Genomic DNA, 20,077 nt, shown 5'->3' with positions numbered 1-20,077 from the left:
GGGGTCCAGTGAATCCATAATAGAAGCCACTTGTATTTGAAATGCAATAAGAGATGTTTTTCTTATGAGGATTTCCTTTCAGGATGCATAGTTTCTATATTCAAATTTATTTGCATTTGTTTGGAAATCCATGGGCAATCAGGAGAAAATACCCAGGAATTATACAAGATTATTGATAGAGGAAGGCTGAATATCACTGCAACAGCAAAATTAATTTGTGGCAACCGGGATATTTTAATTAGCTTCTCTTTCTAATTCTCCTTTCACTCTATTGATAGGGGTGTGGGTGGTGGCTGATATATTTGCTGGAAGTAATTGCTTGTGCACTTAGTACAATGAGCAGTTATATTTCATTTTGTCGAGTCTTAGGGAGAACCGTAGAAAGAAGTAGAGGGAATTTGGGAGGAAGGCATTGATTTCATGGAGATGGGCCGATTCCATTTTCATGTGCCTAATAATTTTTGTTGGCTTGATGCTTTTTGAAAAATATTTGTAGGCTTGTCCTAAAGCATGTAGAATGAGATCTTTGATAATGCAGCTCCATTTTATTATTATAATAAACACAGATATTTGCCAATGATTATTTTTCATCGGTATTGTCTTTATTTCTTGTTGGGAAATTCCCAGAATTCATCACTTCATACAGCTGTTTTTTTCCCCCTTGTAATCTCTGGTTTATAAATGCACTAGTGTGTTCTCTGGATCAAGGTATATGAACAGTCTAATGACTTTTCCTGCCCAATCTCCAGTTATTTCCCATTGAAGGCAGAATATCATAGTTCTCTCAGCAAGGTCTCTGTTTTCCTAGCTTTTTGATCCCCCATATTCCAACTTCATCCACATTGAGCTTTTCCCATCTTTGTTAATTTGATGCACGTGAGGTGATATGGCAGAGGTGGGCTTGTTTATATTTCTCTTAATATTAGAAGTTTGGAGCCCCACTGTTAGATTGTTTGGTTTTTTTTTTTTTTCTATTGGGTAATGGCTCCTAACCTTATTTGTGTTAACTTTTACTTATACTTAAAAAGCCTTTCCCTCTTAGACCAGAGAAGAATGACGTTTCTCCTTTCCATCTCTTTTTCCCACTTTTGTCTTTGATTTTCACATGTGCTGGTTTAATTTCAGAAAATAACTCACTCTCCCTCTTCTACCTTCGTCTCCCACTCTTTCTATTTTGCCTTTTTTTCTATAGGATCTTGTTTCCTCAGATTCCTACTGTATGGAATGGAGAGGTAAGATGAAGAACTTCAAAGAATGTTTAAATTCTTTTTCTGTATTTTATCTTTTTTATTATTTCTCTGTCTCTGTGACCTGCATAAGTATGTTGTGTGTTAGCCAATATTTACTTAAACTTTAGATACATTTACTTAACCAGAGATGATGATGTTTATCCTTGGTCAATGTTATCAATATTTAGATTATTAAGTGTCGTCAGCTCAGTAATCTGAAGCTTGAAGGTCTGATGGATGATTCCTCTTGGAATCAGGGAAACTGAAAATGTTCTGTTCTAATCTGCTTTTGGTATCTCTCAATGTTCTCCAACCTATGATGTAATCCTTTGTAACAGAAACTATAAAAACTTTGCTATTTCTTTAGCCCTACTACCATGAGCTTTCTCTCTTTCTCCTCCTTGCAGTGGAATTGCTCATTCTCATGAGAACTTATTAATAAACAACATCTTTTCTGCTTTTTACTTCAATGAGTCCTCTGAGTAGTCATTTTTGGATAGGAGTTCTATCCCTCACACTATTGGTGATTTTAGTGACCTGATAGAAGCTGGGATGTCAAAGCAACAAGAGGTTTACCAGCTCATAGCGTGCAAACATCTATTCATTGATTTCCATGAGTTGTGCTACAGTCTTGTTTAGGAGTCAGAGTGATTCAGTGCAAAGAGCAGTGGATTTAGATGATCAAAATATGGCTTCCAATTATGGCTCTACCATTTATTACTTGTGTGATTTAAGCAAGTCATTTAACCTCAATTATTTCATCTATAAAAATAAGGGGCTGAACTAGGCTCTAAGTCTATAAACTTGAGACTTCCTCACATCTGTGCTGTTAGGACAGTTTTCATATTAAGGGCTCTGATTAGCTCTGGATCTTTTTAAAAGAATAAAATTTATTGACATTATTGAAGAATCATATTTCTTCATGTTGTATTCTTAGCTTTTTAGGATTAGCATTGTGTAGTATACATGATTTTTCTTGCTTTTTGGTGACCTAGTGTCATCCATCTTTCATGTGCTGCTGCTTTTGTTGAATATTATTGTATAATGTCAACTGATGATTTTTTATATATGAGTTGTTTCTGGCTGCTTTTAGTAGTTACTTTCTTAGACAAACTCTGGGACATAGTGAATATATTTCTGAGTGTCTCAGAGGATTTAGTGTTCTCCTTTGGTGGTATCCTATGGATAGTCTCTCTCTCTCGCTCTCTCTCTCGCTCTCTCTCTTGCTCTCTCTCTGTCTCTGTCTCTGTCTCTCTCTCTTTCTCTCTCTCTCTCTCTGTCTCTATCCATTTCTGTCTCTCTCTCCCTCTTTCTCTTCTCTCTCTTTTTCTCTCTTTCTTTTCTCTCTCTTTCTCTTTATTTCTCTCTGAATCTGTATCTATATACATACATACATTATACATATGCATATATATATATATATATATATAATCACATTATATACACACATCTGCGCACACATCACCACCCCCACTACCATCATCTTTCCTCTCATATTTTCAATACTTCTGAAGAGTTTGGCTATATGATTTTGACATAGCATCGGACTTTGTTTCTTCATAATTTGCCAGAAGGCTAATAATTTTCTGATTGTTTTGTCAAGGTCAATTCACCATCTCTGTAGCTTCGATATGTAGAAATCTGATATCCAGTTTCATTCGCAAACTAAAAAATTTCTCTACTAAATATTCTCCAGCATTTTTTTTGTGGATTCTGTTCTTTACATAGTACACTGATTTATTAAGATGGCCTGTTCCCTTTCTAAGCTAATTTTTTCTTATATATTTCCATATAAATATTTGTTTCCACTTTTACAGATGCAAGATCTTTTATGTCTCTTATTGAGGTTCTAATGGGACAGTTGCAGCGTATCCATTCTCTGTCTGGAACTCTAATTGTCACTTTCCTTCAGCAAATTTCTCCTCACTTTTATTTTGTCCTTTAGTATTCATTCACCTTATTGGGGTCTCCATTTTGCTTTACACATATCTTCCACCATTTTGATTAGATTTTCTTCTCTCCTTTCTCCAGTACAACTTGCCCTTAATTTTAAGCAGAATATTTCTTCTCCTCTTTCTCCTTCTCCGTCTTCTTCCTTCTGCAAGCATGGTTAGAAATCCTGAGAACAATTCCATTTATCAAGTTTTTAAGAAGATTAGATCTTCAGAGGCCTTGCAGGACAGATTATGCTGTTTGCTTGTTTGATTTAAGGTAGATAGAAATAGTTGGTCCAGCTCACAGGCTACTGACTTGCTACTTTTTTCATTTTTGGCTTCATGGATACTTACTAGAAAATGATGTTAAAAGGAAGATGGGCCTATTCTGTTAGAAAAAAATAAAAATTAGTGGGGGCTTTGATTCATGGTTCAATAGGGGAAGTAAGTTTTAATACATCTATTCATCCTGTTTGTCAGTATTTGCTGCTGCTTATTGTTCTTTATTGCCTTGTCTTTCTTCCAAGTCAGAAGCTCCTTGAGGTCAGATGCTCTGAAGGTGTTTTTTATTTTCTCAGAAAGACAACTTAGTAAAATGGACAGTGCTAGATTTGGAATCAGGATGGGATTGAAGTCAAATACTGCCTCAGGTGCTCTATGTCATGCTGGGCAAGCCATTTAAATATGACGATCACCCTTCTTCCAGTGAATATTTTGTAGGTTTCAGTAAAGAAAGTTCTGAACATCCTTAAAGCTATATAAAAGTGAGTTATTGGTAGGAAATAGAAGTTCTTACACAGAGTGACTACTCAATAAATGTTGATAATTCTACCTTTCTCTAGCTATTTGATAAAGGTCTGATGGTTTTAATGGCCCACAAAGTCAGCAGGATAATTTGGCAGCTAAAAGAGCTAGTAGTGTCTTGGGATGAATTCTGAGAGGTTTCTCCAGGGATACCTTGGGCCACGAAAAATAAGGAGCTGGTAGTCCGGCTGTAGAAGGGGTTCTCCCTTCCAGCTCTCAGATTCTAGGATTCTGTGATGTAGTTAAGATGAATCTCGAGAAGTAGAACCAGTAAAGAGACGAGGCCTTGGCATCCAGGCAAGTTGTGTTTTAATCTGAAATACTGCTTTAGTTTTGTGACTTGGTACAAGTCGCAGAAATCCTCCGAGCTTCCATTGCTTTGTCTGTAAGATAAAGATAAGAATGTCCATGTTCTCCATGCCGCTGGATCATCAGTAAGAACTCTTCTTTTTTTCAGTCTGTTCCAACAGTGACCAAACGAATGGCTAATTTTTAAGAACTAATCTGAGTTCGTGCCGAATGCCGGCGGTTTCTGTACCAACTGTGTCTCTACTTTTTTCTCCTCAGGTTGCGCTCTTTGGTAAAACAGCTAGAAAGAGGAGAGGCTTCTGTCGTCGACCTCAAGAAGAACTTGGAACATGCAGCATCGGTTCTTGAATCTGTATACATCGATGAAACAAGGTAAGATGCTGACCTGTCCCGGGGCTCACTCTGGGGTGATGGGAGTCTTTATATTGGGCCTGGGGTCTGGAAGACCTGGGTTATCTGACCAGGAGCAGGGCCTGTTACTCTCTCAACCCCAGTTTCCTTGTTTGTAAAATGGCAATAATAATAGCTCTATGCCTTGCTTAACAGGGCTGTTGGAAGCCTCAAATGAGACCATGTTGGTGACATGCCCTACAAACTTTTAAGACTCTTGAATGAATCATATAAAGTTTGGGGACTGTTAATCCAGTTTATTTCAGTTAGCCCTGGGAAGCAATTTCACCTCTACTAGATTTCATTCTTTCTTTTGAAAAATTTTAAATAGTATTTTATTTTTCCAAATTCGTACAAAGATAGTTTTCGACATTTACCTTTTACAAAACCTTGTGTTCCACAATTTTCTCCCTCTCTTCCCCCTCCCCAAGACAGCAAGCAATCTGATGTAGGTTAAACATGTGCAATTCTTCTAAACATATTTCCATATTCATCATGCTGCGCAAGAAAAATCAGATCAAAAGGGAAAAAAAAACTTGTGAAAGAAAAGAAAAAAAAACAAGCAGACAAACAACAACAGCAACAACAAAAAAGGTGAAAATCCTGTGCTTTGATCCACATTCTGTCTCTGGATGTAGATGGATGGGACTTTCTATCACAATAGACTTCATTCTTTAATGTAGACATGTTGCTCATTCAGAAAGGTGAAGCTCTTCCTTTTGCACTGTTTCTGAGCAGAGCGGACACTGAGAACACTGGGCATGGAACAAGACGAGCCAGGGGCGTGTTTGCCCAGTGGGTAGAAAGAGCTGCTTCCCGGCCCTCGAGGAGTCTCTATTTCCTTAGAAACGGTGTAATTACCGTGTGATTTAAGCAAGTCATTTATCCTCAATTATTTCATCTATAAAAATAAGGGGCTGAACTTGCCTCTAAGTCTATAAACTTGAGACTTCCTTACATCTGTGCTGTTAGGACAGTTTTCATATTAAGGGCTCTGATCAGCTCTGGATGTCTTTAGAAAGAATAACATTTATTGACATTATTGAAGACTGGCCTTTGTAGGCCTGATGCTCTGCATTTCTACACTAAATGTAAAGCATTCTAATGGGAGCCATTCTGGCCCAAATGCATGTGATTTAGAGCAAGAAAATTGGGTTTCTTTTCAGATGGGCCGGGCCAGACTGGTCCGATTCTGCCATCCCTCCCCATTTTGTCCGGACTAGTGAGGTTCACCTCGCTGCCAGATGCCGGGCAGAAAGAATTTTGCTTTTCCTTAAAGCCCGAGGGGTAATTTATGCCTTCCTTTCAGGGGTGACTCCAGCTGAACCTGGTGTCGTGGCTGCCTCCAGTTCAGTTCCGTTGCCTAGGGATTTAGTAAATGCTGTGGCCGGGATTAGGGAGCACACAGTGCTCGGCTGGGAAGCTCGCCTTCCATTTCTACCTCAGACACTAGACTCCTGGGCCTCAGTTTTCTCGAGTGGGATGTTGGATGAGGATTTGGACTCAGGGATATGTCTGATCGTGAGAGGATACAAAATGGGCCTTGGTCTCATTGCCCTGGGGAAACCCCAGGTGAGGGCACTCCCTCCTCTGAAACGGGAGCATCCTGTCCCGTTGCACCTCCTCAGCCTGGAGGACTGGGGGATGTAGTCCTGGGAAGGCAAACATAGGCTGGCACCTGCCCTCGGCATGCCGTAGGACATACCCAGATAAGCACATACAAAATATAGGTAGGGGACAGAGCCCTGGCTCTGGAGTGCAGTGATCTGGATTCCAATCCTGAGCTGATGATTACTTCCTTCATGACTTGGGACTGGCCGCTTGAGCTCCCTGGGCCTCAGTTTCCCCATGTGTAAAATGATATGACACTTCACCTTTCTGGGTCGCAATGTCTTCATCTGTGAAAGGAGCACGTAGGTCTCGATGACCTTGGAGGCCCTCTAAGCCTCTGACCTTTCGGGACTCCGTTTTCCTACCTGTAGAGTGGGCGGGCGGGGGTGGGGTGGGAACACTTCCCTTTCTAGACCTGAGGCCGCAGCTCAGTGCTAGTTCCTTTTCCCCTCCAGGCGGCTCCTGGATACGGAAGATGAGCTCAGTGACATCCAGTCCGATGCTGTGCCCTCCGAGGTCCGGGACTGGCTGGCCTCCACCTTCACCAGGCAGATGGGGATGATGCTGAGACGGAGCGAGGAGAAGCCCCGGTTCAAAAGCATCGTCCACGCTGTGCAGGCCGGCATCTTTGTGGAAAGGTAACTCGTGCACACAGGGCTTCTGAGGGGCCGTCCCTTGGACGCCTCTGAATGGCAAAGGGAGGCTTTATTCTTAATTGTCAAGCAGAAAAAGGAAAGCTCCCCACCCTTGGAGAGGCCATCTTACCCCAAGGACTGCCCGTGCCCACTTGTGTCCATCTCAACTTGGGTCCGTTTGGCCAAGAGGAGACTGGCTCATTAACAGAAGGAAACATGGGACCCTTCAGTCTGTTACCTCTTAAAGGATTTGGGCATATGGGGATGTGAAAACTTGGGAGGAGATCAAGACGAGAGGGCCTGAGAAGCCCTGATTCAGACAGAATGGTGTCTAGGCGAGCCTCCATGGGTACAAGGAGTCTTTCCCCTAAATTTGAGCCTTTCACAATGAAAAAATCTTTCCCCTGTCCCTATTCCTTGCTGAACCACGTACTTTCTACTTTGAAATATCACCTTCGCTGAAGCCTTGGCTCACTGAACGGGGACATTTTCACTTTTTTGGAGGGTTCTGGAGAAACATTAATTTCCCAGTTGCTCTTCCACTCTAGCTTCCCACTTTGAGAGGCCCGTTATCTGTCACATTTAGGGTCTCGCAGAGCTGTAAAACTAAGGAGGAACAAATAAGGCTTTTCCTTCCACTCTACTTAAAGAACTTAGGGTCCTTGCCATCATACACATGAATGGGACTTAGTAAGAGTCATGGGTTGAAACAGTCAGCTATGGGGCAGAAGGCTTTCTTCCCATTTGTCTCCACCGCTCAGGCTGTTCATGACCCCCTGGGGTCTCTGTCTCCTGTCACAAGGGATACTCTGACATCTCTTCCCTCCACCTTGACTAAATTTTTATTAAAAAGTTGACTTGAGGACATGTTTTCTACAGATTGCCCTCAGCATCAAAACTGCTAGGTGCCCCTCTGGCATCTGGCAAGAGAGGCTGTTAAACGTTTTAATTCCCATCAGAGAAAATGCAGATGGATTTTGTTTTTCCGCTTCGTGATCCAGGTGTTTGAGGCTGCTCTAATTTCCCCTGATCTTAGAATGTGGGCCAGCTGGGTGCATGTGACAATGGCAGTGAAAGAGATGGAGCAGTCCCCTGGGCTCCTGAGGCTATAAAGCAATTTCCAGAAAGTCATCAGTGCCTCCAGTCTGTCATCTTTCAGGGACCTGGCTCTGTTTCCCCACTTTGTGATGTTGCTTTTTGTTTTATTTTTTCCCGACCGCTAGAATGTACAGACGGACATCAAACATGGTTGGACTGATCTACCCCCCGGCTGTGATTGAAGCGCTGAAGGTAATTTCAAGGGACAGCTCACTGAGTGCCTGATGAGTCTGTCAATGATGCCCCTGCTTGCTGTGAGACGTTTCTTCCCACAAGTCTTTCTTGCTTTTCTAATTCTCTCCTTTCTACTTTTTTCTATCTCATCACTGAATCTCATCACCCAGCCACCCGCTTGCTTTCATCTCTCCAGGGTTTCCCAGTTCCCCTCCTCTCTCATTTCCCGGGGGCCAATTGGGACATACTGGAGTGGGCTAGTACTACTTTCTAGTCCTTTACCTTCAAAGTTCGGTCTGTTCTGGGGATTGTAAGAGGGAGTTTCTAAACTGGCGATTTTTTACATAGATAAAATTAAAAACACGGGCCCTAAATGCTTAGGTCAGGGGCTCTTAACCCAGAATCCTCAAATTTATTTTTTAAAAGTAGTTTAATGACTGTACTTTAGCATGATTGGATTTCCTTGTATTCCTTGGTGTTTTATTTTATGCATTTAAAATGTCTGTAGAGAAAGACTCATAGACTTCACCACACCATCTGCCCAAGGGCCTGCGGTCCAAGGAAGGCTTGGTTGCTAGGAGAGATGGCTAAGTGAATAGCCAGCTTTTTTGATACATTTTCTTCATTCAAAAACATTTATTATTATTATTATTATTATGTGCTCACGTTTAAGACACTGGCTTGGGGTTACAAAGATAACTAAGTCAGGGTTCCCACACTTGTAGTATCTAGGAGCACAGATTTAGACTTGGAAGACATTTTGAAGGCTGCCCAGCCCCTCTCTTCTTTTACAGACCAGGAAATCAAGGTCCACTTAGTATCAGAGGCCAGATTTCAAAGCTCGGTCCTCCTGCTCCCGAGCTAAAGTTCTTCCCCGAGCCAGGGAGCATGGGGGAAGTACTGGTAATAATGGCAGTGCCGCCAAAGGCTCTTCCTGGGCAGCCTCATGGCAGAGCCGGAGGGTCTTGGATTCAGGACCGGCCCCTGCTTCTTCTTAGTGTGTAGCACCCCTCATCTTTCTGATCCTCAGTTTCCCCATCTGTAACAAGGAGACAAGGACTCATTTCCAAGTGCCATCAGCCCAGTGCCCAGGACAGGACGGATCTGTGATTCTCTGCCCAGGGGCCACAAGCTGAGAGCAACCAAGGGGGGTTGGAAAATCAGTCATGGGGTCCCGAGGAGCATTTGTGGGGGCAGGAGTCGCAGTCAGGGCGGGGGCTCCAGCAGACAGACGGGCTGCAGATGCCACGAGCGGTCTCCCCATCTCCTTTCTCCCCCTGTAGGATGTGGACAAATGGTCCTTCGATGTTTTCACCCTGAATGACGCCAGTGGAGATCACGCCTTGAAATTCATTTTCTATGAATTACTCACGCGCTATGACCTGATCAGCCGCTTCAAGGTGAGCCACCAAGCCCTGAGCTCCATCCCTCTTCCTCCTTGGCCTTCAGCCACAGGCAATTCTCATTGGACCTCAGGGCCTGGCCCTTCTCGTGGCCTGGCCCTTCTCGTGGCCTGGCCCTTCTCGTGATCTGGTCTCGCAGGCTGGCAGCCCAGGGGTCTGCAGCGCATTCCCTCTTCAGGAAGAATCACTGTTGTCCAGTCAGCCACAATTTGTGCCAACTCTTCTGATCTGCCCCAATGTCCTGACTGGGAGAGCGGGACAGGCGCTGCTTTGGGGCTTTGAAAAGTGGAATCCCTTGTGGCCGTGCTCTTGCGGAAGTCTGAGGGCTGGAAACAGGCCATTAACCCCCTGTCTGCCAGGCCCAGAGCCCCAGGGTGTCTGTCAGCAGGCATTCCAGGTAATGCACCGGGGAAGACCAGGGGAATGTGACCCCAAATGTGCATCACCTCCTCAGCAATACATGTCTCTTCTGTCTCTGTCTCTCCTTTATTCACTTTCCTCCCTCACCTTTCTCTTCCTTCCTTTCTTCTCCCTTTCTTCCATTTCCCCCTTTTCTCCCCTTTCCCCTTCCTCCTTTCCCTTCTCCTCCTCTCTCCTGTTTTCTCTTCTCTTCCTCTCTCCTTTCTTCTCTTCCCTTCTCCCCTCATCCTATCTCTTTTCTGCCTCTGTCTTTCTCTCTGTCTCTCTCTGTCCCTCTCCTTTATTCACTTTCCTCCCATCACCTTCCCCTTTCTCCCTTTCTTCTCCCTCTCTTCCATTTCCCCCTTTTCTCCCCTTTCTCCTTCCTCTTTTCCCTTCTCCCCTTTTCTCCTGTTTTCTCTTCTCCTCCTCTCTCCTTTCTTCTCTTCCCTTCTCCCCTCACCCCATCTCTGTTTCTGCTTCTGTCTTTCTGCCTCTTTGTCTCTCTCAGCTATCTTTGTCTCCCCCCTCACTCCTTCATTCACTTTCCTCCCATCACCTTCCCCTTCCTCCCTCTCTTCCATTTCCCCCTTTTCTCCCCTTTCCCCTTCCTCTTTTCCCTTCTCCCCTTTTCTCCTGTTTTCTCTTCTCCTCTTCTGTCCTTTCTTCTCTTTCCTTCTCCTCTCACCCATCTCTGTTTCTATCTGTCTCTGTCACTCTTTCTGTGCGTCGGTCTGTCTGGCTAACATAGATCAGGACTTGAGTTAGCCCCTGGGGTCAGAGTCCAGGCCACAGGAAGGACTCTCTGGCCAGTGTCCTTTGAAGCATCCGGAGTATCTCCCTCTGCCACCTGGGAGTTGTCAGCAAAGTTCCCCTCATTAAATTGAACAGATTTAACTATTCCTTCCATATTAAAAGTTATATTGGAAAGAGCAGCAAGAAGTTTTCTCATGGGAGGGATCACAGTCAACTTTAAGGAAAACAATTAAAGGAAAAACACTCTGAGATTTTTCAGGAGGGGCAGTCTGGGAACTTTACCCTCCTTCCCTCACCTGAGTCCCCCTGACATGACGATGGGCTGCAGTAGGAAGCCACCTCTCCCTGCCCTGGCCTTCCTGGAGGTGGACCATGTGTCCCTCATGGCCTCTCCCTGAGCCAAGGTTCCATGTCTCCAGGATGGAGAGCATAGGCCAGTGGTCCCCAGGCTGTGCCATCCCATGAACCCTGAGGGTCTCTCTTTGGTCAATTCTGATGGGACTGGAGAGGCTTGGAATCAGAACAGAGACCCCGTAATTCCGTTTTGGAAGGCCTCGTACAACACTGCCTTCACCTCCCCTCCCTGCTTTCTCACGCCCTGGGTCCCTGATATCAAAAGGGCCAGACATAAGGACCCCTGCGGGCCTTACACGGGCTTGGAAAACTGCATACTAAGGTTATCTAGGGGCTTTGCTAATGTCTCCCACTCTTATTTTTTGGAGGCAAAGCCCTTGAGCCCAGGGTCACACAGCTCTGAGTGGTTAAGGCCGGATTTGGGGCCGTCCAGCCACCTCCCTAACTGCATTTTAAGCTGGTTCTCTTGGCCCATTTGGCTCCGGGAATAGCCGTGCAGGAGAAGCGAGTTCCTGAGGGGCAGCTCGTCCCACTGGGGGGGGGTGCTGCTGACCACCTGCTGACCACCTGCCTCCTCCCGGGCCACAGCTGCTTCCGCGGGCCGACCTTGCACCCGCACTCTTGGCTTTTCCTCTCGGCCCCAGCTGCTTCCAACCTCTTTTCCTCCTCCTCTGACCTGTCCACTCCTGGACCCGCTCTGGCTCAGTCTGTGGGTTCCTTGTGTAACTTGGGGAAGTTGTGAGCCCCACAACGTGAGCCAGCAGGGCTTGGGTGGGGTATAAGTAAGGGACAGGATACAGACATGAACTTGTGAAGGCCTGGATTCGAATGCTGCCACAGACGCTTATTAAATGTGAGATCCTGGGAAAGTCCTCCCTGCTGCCTCAGTTCTCTCACCTGTAAAATGGGAGGCTTGGATTTGTATGGGAAGTCCTGTCCAGATCCACATTTATGACCCTCTGATCCTATGCCTGAACATGGTCCTCTAGATGGGAGCCAGGCAGGGAATGTCATTCTGGCCCTGATCCTGTTGGTCAGACTCCGCCTGAGACTGTAACCCCATGAATCTGCTGCGGTCACTCCCCAACCGCTCCGGTCCCCGGCTAATGAATCAGCACCTCACTGTGCCTTTGCCAACCCAGGCTGGTCAGTGGATACTTGAAATTTTAAATTCGGGCCTTAAGTTTGTCCGATTGAATACCTTTTCATTAGATAGTGTTTCACACCATAGACAAAGGGTGGTTCCAAAGTCTTAGTGGGGATTTCAGCTCCTGAAGACTTGGGGGACACCACACTTGTAAGTGAAAGGAGCTGGGTGCTGCGGTGGACCCGAAGTCGGGAGTGCACCTCTGCCCTCAGAATTGTCGTGCGATCCTGGGTGAATCCGAGCCTCAGCTTACTTAACTGTAAAACAAGCTGGAAGTGGAGAATCGTCCCAGTGTCTTTGGCAAGAAAACCCCAAACAGGGCAGAAAGAGTCGGACACGACTGAAGTGATAGAACAACCAATGTAGCTCTGTGAGCGTAAGGGACAGGTGGGGGGGCGGGATGTCAATCATGGCTGTGGGTGCTTGTGCACGTGCATGGGGCGTCCATGGGTATGAGTCTGCACGGTAATAACCCTGACCTTCAGCTCGGTCACAGAAAAGTGGCCATCCCTGACGGATCAGGAGCCGGCCCCGCATTCTGTTAGTGCGCCAGCGCGTAATAAGCACCGCAGTGTCCCCCAGGAAGCACTGATGGGCGAAGTACCGAAGTACACGAGCGCATCGGTTACGTGGAAAAGGAAAATGGACTAAAACTCTGAGGTCCCACTACACACCTCCCAGATTGGCAAAGATGATAGGAAAAGATAATGACCAGTGTTGGAGGGGATGTGGGAAAGCTGGGAAACTGATGCATTTTTGGTGGAATTGTGAATGGATCCAACCATGCTGGAGAGCAATTTGGAACTATACTCAACAAGTTATCAAACTGTGCAGACTCTTTGATCCAGCAGTATTACTAGTGGGCTTGTATCCCAAGAGATCTTAAAGGAGGGAAAGGGACCCACATGTGCAAAAATGTGGCGGCTCTGTTTGTAGTGATAATTGGGAATGGCTGAATAAGTTATGGTCTATGAATGTGACAGAATATTATTGTTCTATAAGAAACAACTAGCAAAAGGATGTCAGAGAGGCCGGAGGGACTCACAGGAACTGATGCTGAGGGAAATGAGCAGGGCCAGGAGATCTTTGTACATGGGAACAAGACTAAATACAAAGATCAATTCTGATGGACGTGGCTCTTTCCCACAGTGAGATGGCTCAGGCCAGTTCTTCAGTGATGGAGAGCCATCTGCCCCCAGAGAAAGGACTATGGGAACTGAGGTGGACCCCAACACAGCATCCTCACTCTCTCTGTTGTTGGTTGCTTGCATTTTGTTTTCCTTCTCAGTTTTTCTTTTTCTTCTTGATCCTATTTTTCTTGTTCAGCAAGATAACGGTATGCACGTGTGTGTGTGTGTGTGTGTGTGTGTGTGTGTGTGTGTGTGTGTATAGTGTTTAACATATACTTTAACATATCTAACATGTATGGGACAACCTGCCATCTGGGGGAGGGAGTGGGGGGAAGGAGGGGAAAAGTTGGAACAGAAGGATTTGCAAGGGTCGATGCTGAAAAATTACCCATGCATCTATTTTGTCAATAAAAAGCTTTAATTAAAAGAGAATAAACCTCTCAGGCTCTGCAGTGCCATTCACAGTGTTGCTTATGGCTCTGGCCTGAACTGACCCCCCCATTGCCGCTGGTTCTGCCCTTGTCTTGGCCCTGTCAGGACTGATCTCTAGGGGGCCCTGGCCAGGCTGAGGGACCCTCAGGGGCCAGGGGTGAGCCCAGGGCGGAGCAACCGCTCCATCCCGGTCCGGTCCTTGGGTCCTTTGCCCTTTCTTTCCCTGGGCACAGCTGGGCCACAATGCTGGAGCTCCGGGCCTCCCCCAGCACCCATGCTGGTGCCTCCCAGCATGGCTGCTGACTCTCCCCCTTCTTCCAGATCCCCATTTCCGCCCTGGTCTCGTTTGTGGAAGCGCTGGAGGTGGGCTACAGCAAGCACAAGAACCCCTATCACAACCTGATGCACGCGGCGGACGTCACCCAGACCGTTCACTACCTCCTCTACAAGACGGGGGTCGTGGTGAGTGTCCGCAGGCCGTGGCCTGGTCCCCGGGGCACCCCACAGCATATGGGCCTGTAAGGGTCCGGGCCTGGTCTTCATGAGCCCCACCTGGGAGAGCTGGGGAGGAGCCGGGGGGGGGGGAGCTGCCGGTCACCTGATGGCTCCAAATCTCCTTCCCAGAATTGGCTGACGGAGCTGGAGATCTTCGCCATCATCTTCTCAGCGGCCATCCATGACTATGAGCACACCGGGACCACCAACAACTTCCACATCCAGACTCGGTGAGGCGGGGAGGGGCTCGGAGGGTGAGTGTGTGAGAGAGAGTGTATGTGTGCGTGAGTGTGAGAGTGTGTGTGTGAGTGTGTGCATGCGTGAATGTGAGTGTGTGTGTGAGTGCGAGTGAGTGTGAGAGTGTGTGCGCACATCTGGTTTGTATAAGACGAGGGATGGCTGGGAGAGGGAGGTTTAACAATTGTGTTCTGGGCCCCTGGCAGCCCAAGGAAACCTATGGACCCTTTTTCAGAATTAGTAAAATTAGTGAAATTAAATGTATAGGATTGCCAAGGAAGCTGGTCCTATTGAAATATAGTCATTAAAATGAATATGTCAATATGTATATGCATGTATAAGGTAAGTAGCCAGGGAGATCTGGATTCAAATCCTGCCTCTGTCACTTATGTTACCCTATGATGTCTAGAGGGTGCAGGAGATAAAGCACCGGACCTGGAGTCAGGAGGACCTTTAAACTGCCTCAGTTTCCTCATCTGCAAAATGGAAATAACCAGTGCACTTACCCGACAGATTTGTCCTGAAGAACAAACGAGATAACACGCAAAGTTCGGCACACCTATAGGAATGCTAGCTAGGCTGGTGTGATTACATTAGGATATATATACGATGTCTACATGATGACATGCAGGAGTATAATTACAAATCCTCACCGTCTCCTCCCCTCAGTTTTCCTTCTATAGAATGAGATGGCTCAGTGACATTAAGGTCCCTCCCCATGACTTAAAGATGTCTCTTGTTTAGCCATTTCATCCACGTCCAACTCTCTGTGTCCCCATCTGGGGCTTTCTTGCCAAAGGTCCTGGAGCGCATGACCATTGCTTTTTCCAACTCATTTTACAGAGGGCCTGCCATTGGCTGAACTGGGGGGGGGGGAATATTCTGGTTTATTATGTATTTATTTTTGGCCTCCAGCTCAGATCCGGCCATTCTGTACAACGACCGATCCGTCCTCGAGAACCATCACATCAGCGCGGCCTACCGGCTCCTGCAGGAGGACGAGGAAATGAACATCCTGTCCAACCTTTCCAAGGACGACTGGAGGTGAGACACAAAGGTCCCCGAGGGGCCGCTATGGCGGGAGGGGACAGTGAGACAGATGAAGCCGCGGCCTGGGGAGAGAGGCCGGGGCCTGTTGGGCTGTGTGGCTCTTAGGTGTGCCTATGTGTGTGTGAGAGTGTGATTGTGCAAGAATGTAAGTGTGCAAGAGTGGGTGAGAGTGAGTGTGCAAGAGTGTGTGTGAGTGTGTGAGAGTGTGCAACAGTGTAAGTGTGAGTGTGTGCATGTTTCCTTAAGACAAATGCTTTATAAAATCACAATACGCTCTCTGGAATGATCACACCTTTCTGATCTGTCATTGGACATTGTGATGACTCAGAAAAGGGCCTGAGAAATATTTGCGGACAAATAGTGTGGTAGTTTCTGGACCCTCAGCAACCAGCAGTAAGGCTCTGCTGAGGAATAAGTATGGATTTGTCTTCTTTCTCATTGTTTTTCCTTTTTGATCTGATTTTTCTTGTACGGGACATCATTGTAATGTCTGTATATATTGAATTTAACTTATAGTTTACCATGCTTAACATATGTTGGATTGCTTGCCACCTAGGGGAGGGAGGGAAGGGGGAAAACCAGAACACAAGATTTTGCAAGTGTTAATGTTGAAAAATTGTCCCTCAATTATCTTTTGAAAATAAAAAACTTCCATTAAAAAAAAGAGAGAAATAAGTATGGAAAGGGAGGTTGGAGCCAGATTTTGGAGGATTTGAAACAGTTATTTATATTTGGTCTTAAGAGGCAATAGGGAGCCCCAGAAGATTTTCCCTAATGGTGCTTTAGGTGGATTACTTTGGCAGCCATGTGGTGGATGTGTCTGTTCAACCAGAAGAAGGGGGATCAGTTAGGAGGCCACTTTAAGAATGGTGAGGTCCAGTAAGGGCTCTGGCTGAGCCGCGAGGAGCCAGTTTACTTATCTTGTCTGTTTAATATCTAAACTGTGATCATATGGGTAACATCTGTCTTTGCAAATTCCCCTTCCTCCCAAGTACCTTTGAAGCTTCCTTCCTTCACATCTAGCAAATGAAGCATTTAAGCTGGATTTCTTTTGTTCTTAGTACCCCGCCCTTGATTACATTTGAAGTTACTGTTCAGCTAAAAGAATTATGGTTTTATGATACTAGATATGGTTTTGATTCCCTTTTTTCCTACCATGATTCAATGCTTCTGGGCAAGGCCTTCGAGAGAACTCTTCACATAAACAGATCTGTCTAGAGTTGTCCGGATGCCAGTGTCCATCGGGGTATCTCGCATTGGTCGGTGCTTCCATTGTGGCTCCCCTGGGTTAGTTAAGTTCCCCCTCCAACTCCTCCTCTTCTCATCCCTGGATCATTCCTTCAGGGCCCAGCCCAGGTGGTCCCTTCCCCAGGACCTCTTTTTGTTCTCCGTTGTTATGGGTACTCTTCATCCCTTCACCCCAGATATTCTCCTTTATATTGATCTGTTTACAAGCTATGTCCTCCCAGGAGAATGGAGGCTGCTTAAAGCAGAGCCGTGGCTCCTTGGCTCTTTCCTTCTGGGGTACTGATGTCGAAGACGTCCTTGTTGTATCGGAGCTTATTTAACCCGCGAGAGAGTCCATGTGGCATCCAGCCTCAGAGAGTCCCTGATGCCTCTGAGACATTCTGGCTGGGTGACCCTGGGCCAGGCTGACAGCCCTCTCCCACCACCATCAAATTAACTCTTATGATACGACATGATGTTATAATGTATAATTGATTTTAAATTTTAATTTTTAATATTTTAATTTATTTTATATTACATACAAATATATGTTTTATTTATTGTATCATATTTATTATTTATATTATTAATTATTATATAATATATAACATTAATCCATATTATAAACAATAATTTATAATATTTTATTTATAAGCACATTATTTATTTATTTATTTTCTATTGAGAGGTAAAGTTGTAGGGGCTCAAATTGGCCTCTGGATCAGGAAGCCTGAGTCGCAGGTCTGCCTTCTGCACATACCTTTGGGGGGGATGAAAAGCAGGGTTTTCTGGAGGAAGCACCTCGTGTGCTGCACGTGGAGGGGACAGAGGAGGCAGAAAACTCCAGCCGAGGTGGGCTGAGTCCTCGATGAAAGGCAGAGGAGGGAGCTGGGTACTTTGGCTGGAACAATGGAATGGGAGGGAGGCAGCTGGGTGCCCCAATGGATAAAGCGCCAAGCTCAGGTCAGGAAGAGGCTCAAATACTGGCTGTGTGACCCTGGGCAGGTCACGTCACCCTACCTGCCTCAGTTTCCTCATCTGCAAAATAAGCTGGAGAAGGAAATGGCCAGCCATTCAGTGTCCCTGCCAAGAAAACCCCGAATGGGATCACACAGAGGTGGACACGACTTAGCACGGGGACTCCTTGAGGGCAGGGGCTGCTTGATTACTCTCCTGTGTAACTCTAGGGTTCAAAGCAAATGCTTCACGGACACTTTATACCTACCTAGGCAACTCTCTAAACAAAAAGGGACCCAGAAGGGGCCAGTCTTCACTGGTGGGGGGCATCCTGACCTGCTAAGTTTCTAAACCAGCCGAATGCCCAAACCAATGACTGTCCCTCTCCTGGCCACTGAAAAGTGCTAATCTCCAGGAGGCATCTGGGAAACAGGAAAGTCTTGATTAAATCAATGATTTGGGTCATAGGACTCTAGGTTAAAACTATTCATTTCACTCCCGGAGAGGTCTGAGTGAGCTGTCCAAGTTGCCTGGAGTCCACTTCCAAGGTGTTTCCACTACCAGATGTCGCCTCCTTTTTCCCACAAGAAGCCTTTCCATCTCCAGCCTCCAGCTGAAATGTCTGATGGGAGAACTGCTCCGAACTGAAAAGGGCTTGTTTTGTGTTTGCCGCTTGGGAGGTGAAGGATGTCGGGCTGTTTGGATGTGGACATCTCCAGCTGTCAGCGAGCTTAGGGCTGGCTCTAAGCCTTATCTCACAAGTCCCACTGTCCCCAACCAAAACTCACCCTGAGCCATGGCTTTTCTGTGGGTTCTGTTGTTGAGCCACCCACTCACTATGTCTGCTTAACATTAAGACAACTGGGAAATTAGAGGAGAAACCGAAACAATAGGGACCTAAAAAGCTTATTGAATAAACAAAATGAAAAGCCTGTTCTTTGAAATGACTAACAAAATCAATAAGCCTTTAGCCAGCCTGATTAAAATAAGAGTGGGAAGCCAAATAAAGAAGCGAAAAAACAAAACAATTTGTCTGAAATAACCATGTAAAACTATATGCCAACAAAACAGAGAATGTAAAGGAAAAGGATTCTCTAGCTAGCCATCCAAATATACATATATGCATACACACAGAGAGCCAATAGAACCAGAAAGGGAGATTTTAAATAACACATTTCAGATTTTTTAGCTATAAAGGAATTAGAGAGAGAGAAATACTTCCTCCACATGGATTTACTCATGAATCCTTTCAAACTTTTAAAGATAATTAAATTATATCTATATTCTACAAATGATTTTCAGAAAGTGGAGCAAGAAAAACATCTATATGGAAAGAGCACTAAAAACTGCTATAATTATTGAATATCGACTTAAAAATTAAAGCTATATAGATATTAAAAAACCCACTATGATCACAATGCATTTATATCAGAGTGGTAAAGATTACCTAATATTAAAGATCAACTTAATATCACTAATCATATTAAAACCCCAAATACCTCAAATTGCATGCTTACATCATTAAAAAAAACTTTTGAGAAAGTAGAATACTATGGCAAAAAATAATCTGCTAAGTGTAACTTTGTAATAGATTGGCCATTTAAGAAAACACTCCATATATATATGTATATATAATGATTGTGTGTGTATATACATGTATGTATATATGTATATTTCTAAGTTTCCAGGTGGCGCGGTGCATAGAGCCCCGACCCTGGAGTCAGCAGGACCAGAGTTCAAATCCAGCCTCAGATATTTGACACTTAATAGCTGTGTGACTCTGGGCAAATCACTTAATCCAATTATCTCAGGGTAAAAATTTATTTCTAAAACAAAAAGCTAGTATGATTTGTAATAATAATTTGCAATTATTTGCAACATGAGAAGCTTTCCCAAGAAGTATTGGGGCAGAGCAAAAATGACTTCCTTGCTCCAAAGTTTCACAGCTGTGAATATGCTAGACATAATGATAAGAGAAAAAATTTAAATGCAGACATAGGCGATTAAGAGACAAAACTATCCTAATTTCCTGATATCATAATTTACTTAGAAAACCTCAGAGAATATTCAAAATGATCCAACTATTAGCTTCATCAAAGTAACCATATGCGAACTCTTTGAATCAATAGCAATTCTACATGGTGGTGATAAAATCCAGAGTAAACAATAAAAAAGGAAATGTCATTCCAAATAACTGCATTAAATGCATAGAATTATGGGGCACATTCAAGACTTGGAAAAATCTGATTAAAAAGACATTTAAAGAAATAAAGGACAGCTTAAATAATTGGAGAGGCAGTCTGTGT

The 20,077-nt window shown here is 44.9% G+C and overlaps 1 protein-coding gene across 11 annotated transcripts in view; it reads left to right on the top strand.

Moving 5' to 3' along the window:
* PDE1C (phosphodiesterase 1C) overlaps positions 1-20,077 on the top strand; it is a 366,823-nt gene that overhangs the window by 278,092 nt on the left and 68,654 nt on the right. For all 11 annotated transcript variants that reach the window (XM_031952784.1, XM_031952753.1, XM_031952715.1 and 8 more), the window contains 7 exons: positions 4,535-4,648; positions 6,733-6,915; positions 8,136-8,202; positions 9,468-9,584; positions 14,127-14,267; positions 14,430-14,530; positions 15,453-15,581. In XM_031952784.1, coding sequence (XP_031808644.1) covers positions 6,830-6,915; positions 8,136-8,202; positions 9,468-9,584; positions 14,127-14,267; positions 14,430-14,530; positions 15,453-15,581 — 641 coding nt within the window. In that variant the 5' untranslated portion in view covers positions 4,535-4,648; positions 6,733-6,829. The remainder of the gene's footprint in view (positions 1-4,534; positions 4,649-6,732; positions 6,916-8,135; positions 8,203-9,467; positions 9,585-14,126; positions 14,268-14,429; positions 14,531-15,452; positions 15,582-20,077) is intronic.

The sequence above is a fragment of the Sarcophilus harrisii genome, chromosome 1 (genome assembly GCF_902635505.1).
Source record: "Sarcophilus harrisii chromosome 1, mSarHar1.11, whole genome shotgun sequence".
Lineage (NCBI taxonomy): Eukaryota > Metazoa > Chordata > Mammalia > Dasyuromorphia > Dasyuridae > Sarcophilus > Sarcophilus harrisii.
The sequence above is the reverse complement of the archived record's forward strand: the minus strand, read 5'-3'. Positions and strand labels throughout refer to the sequence as shown.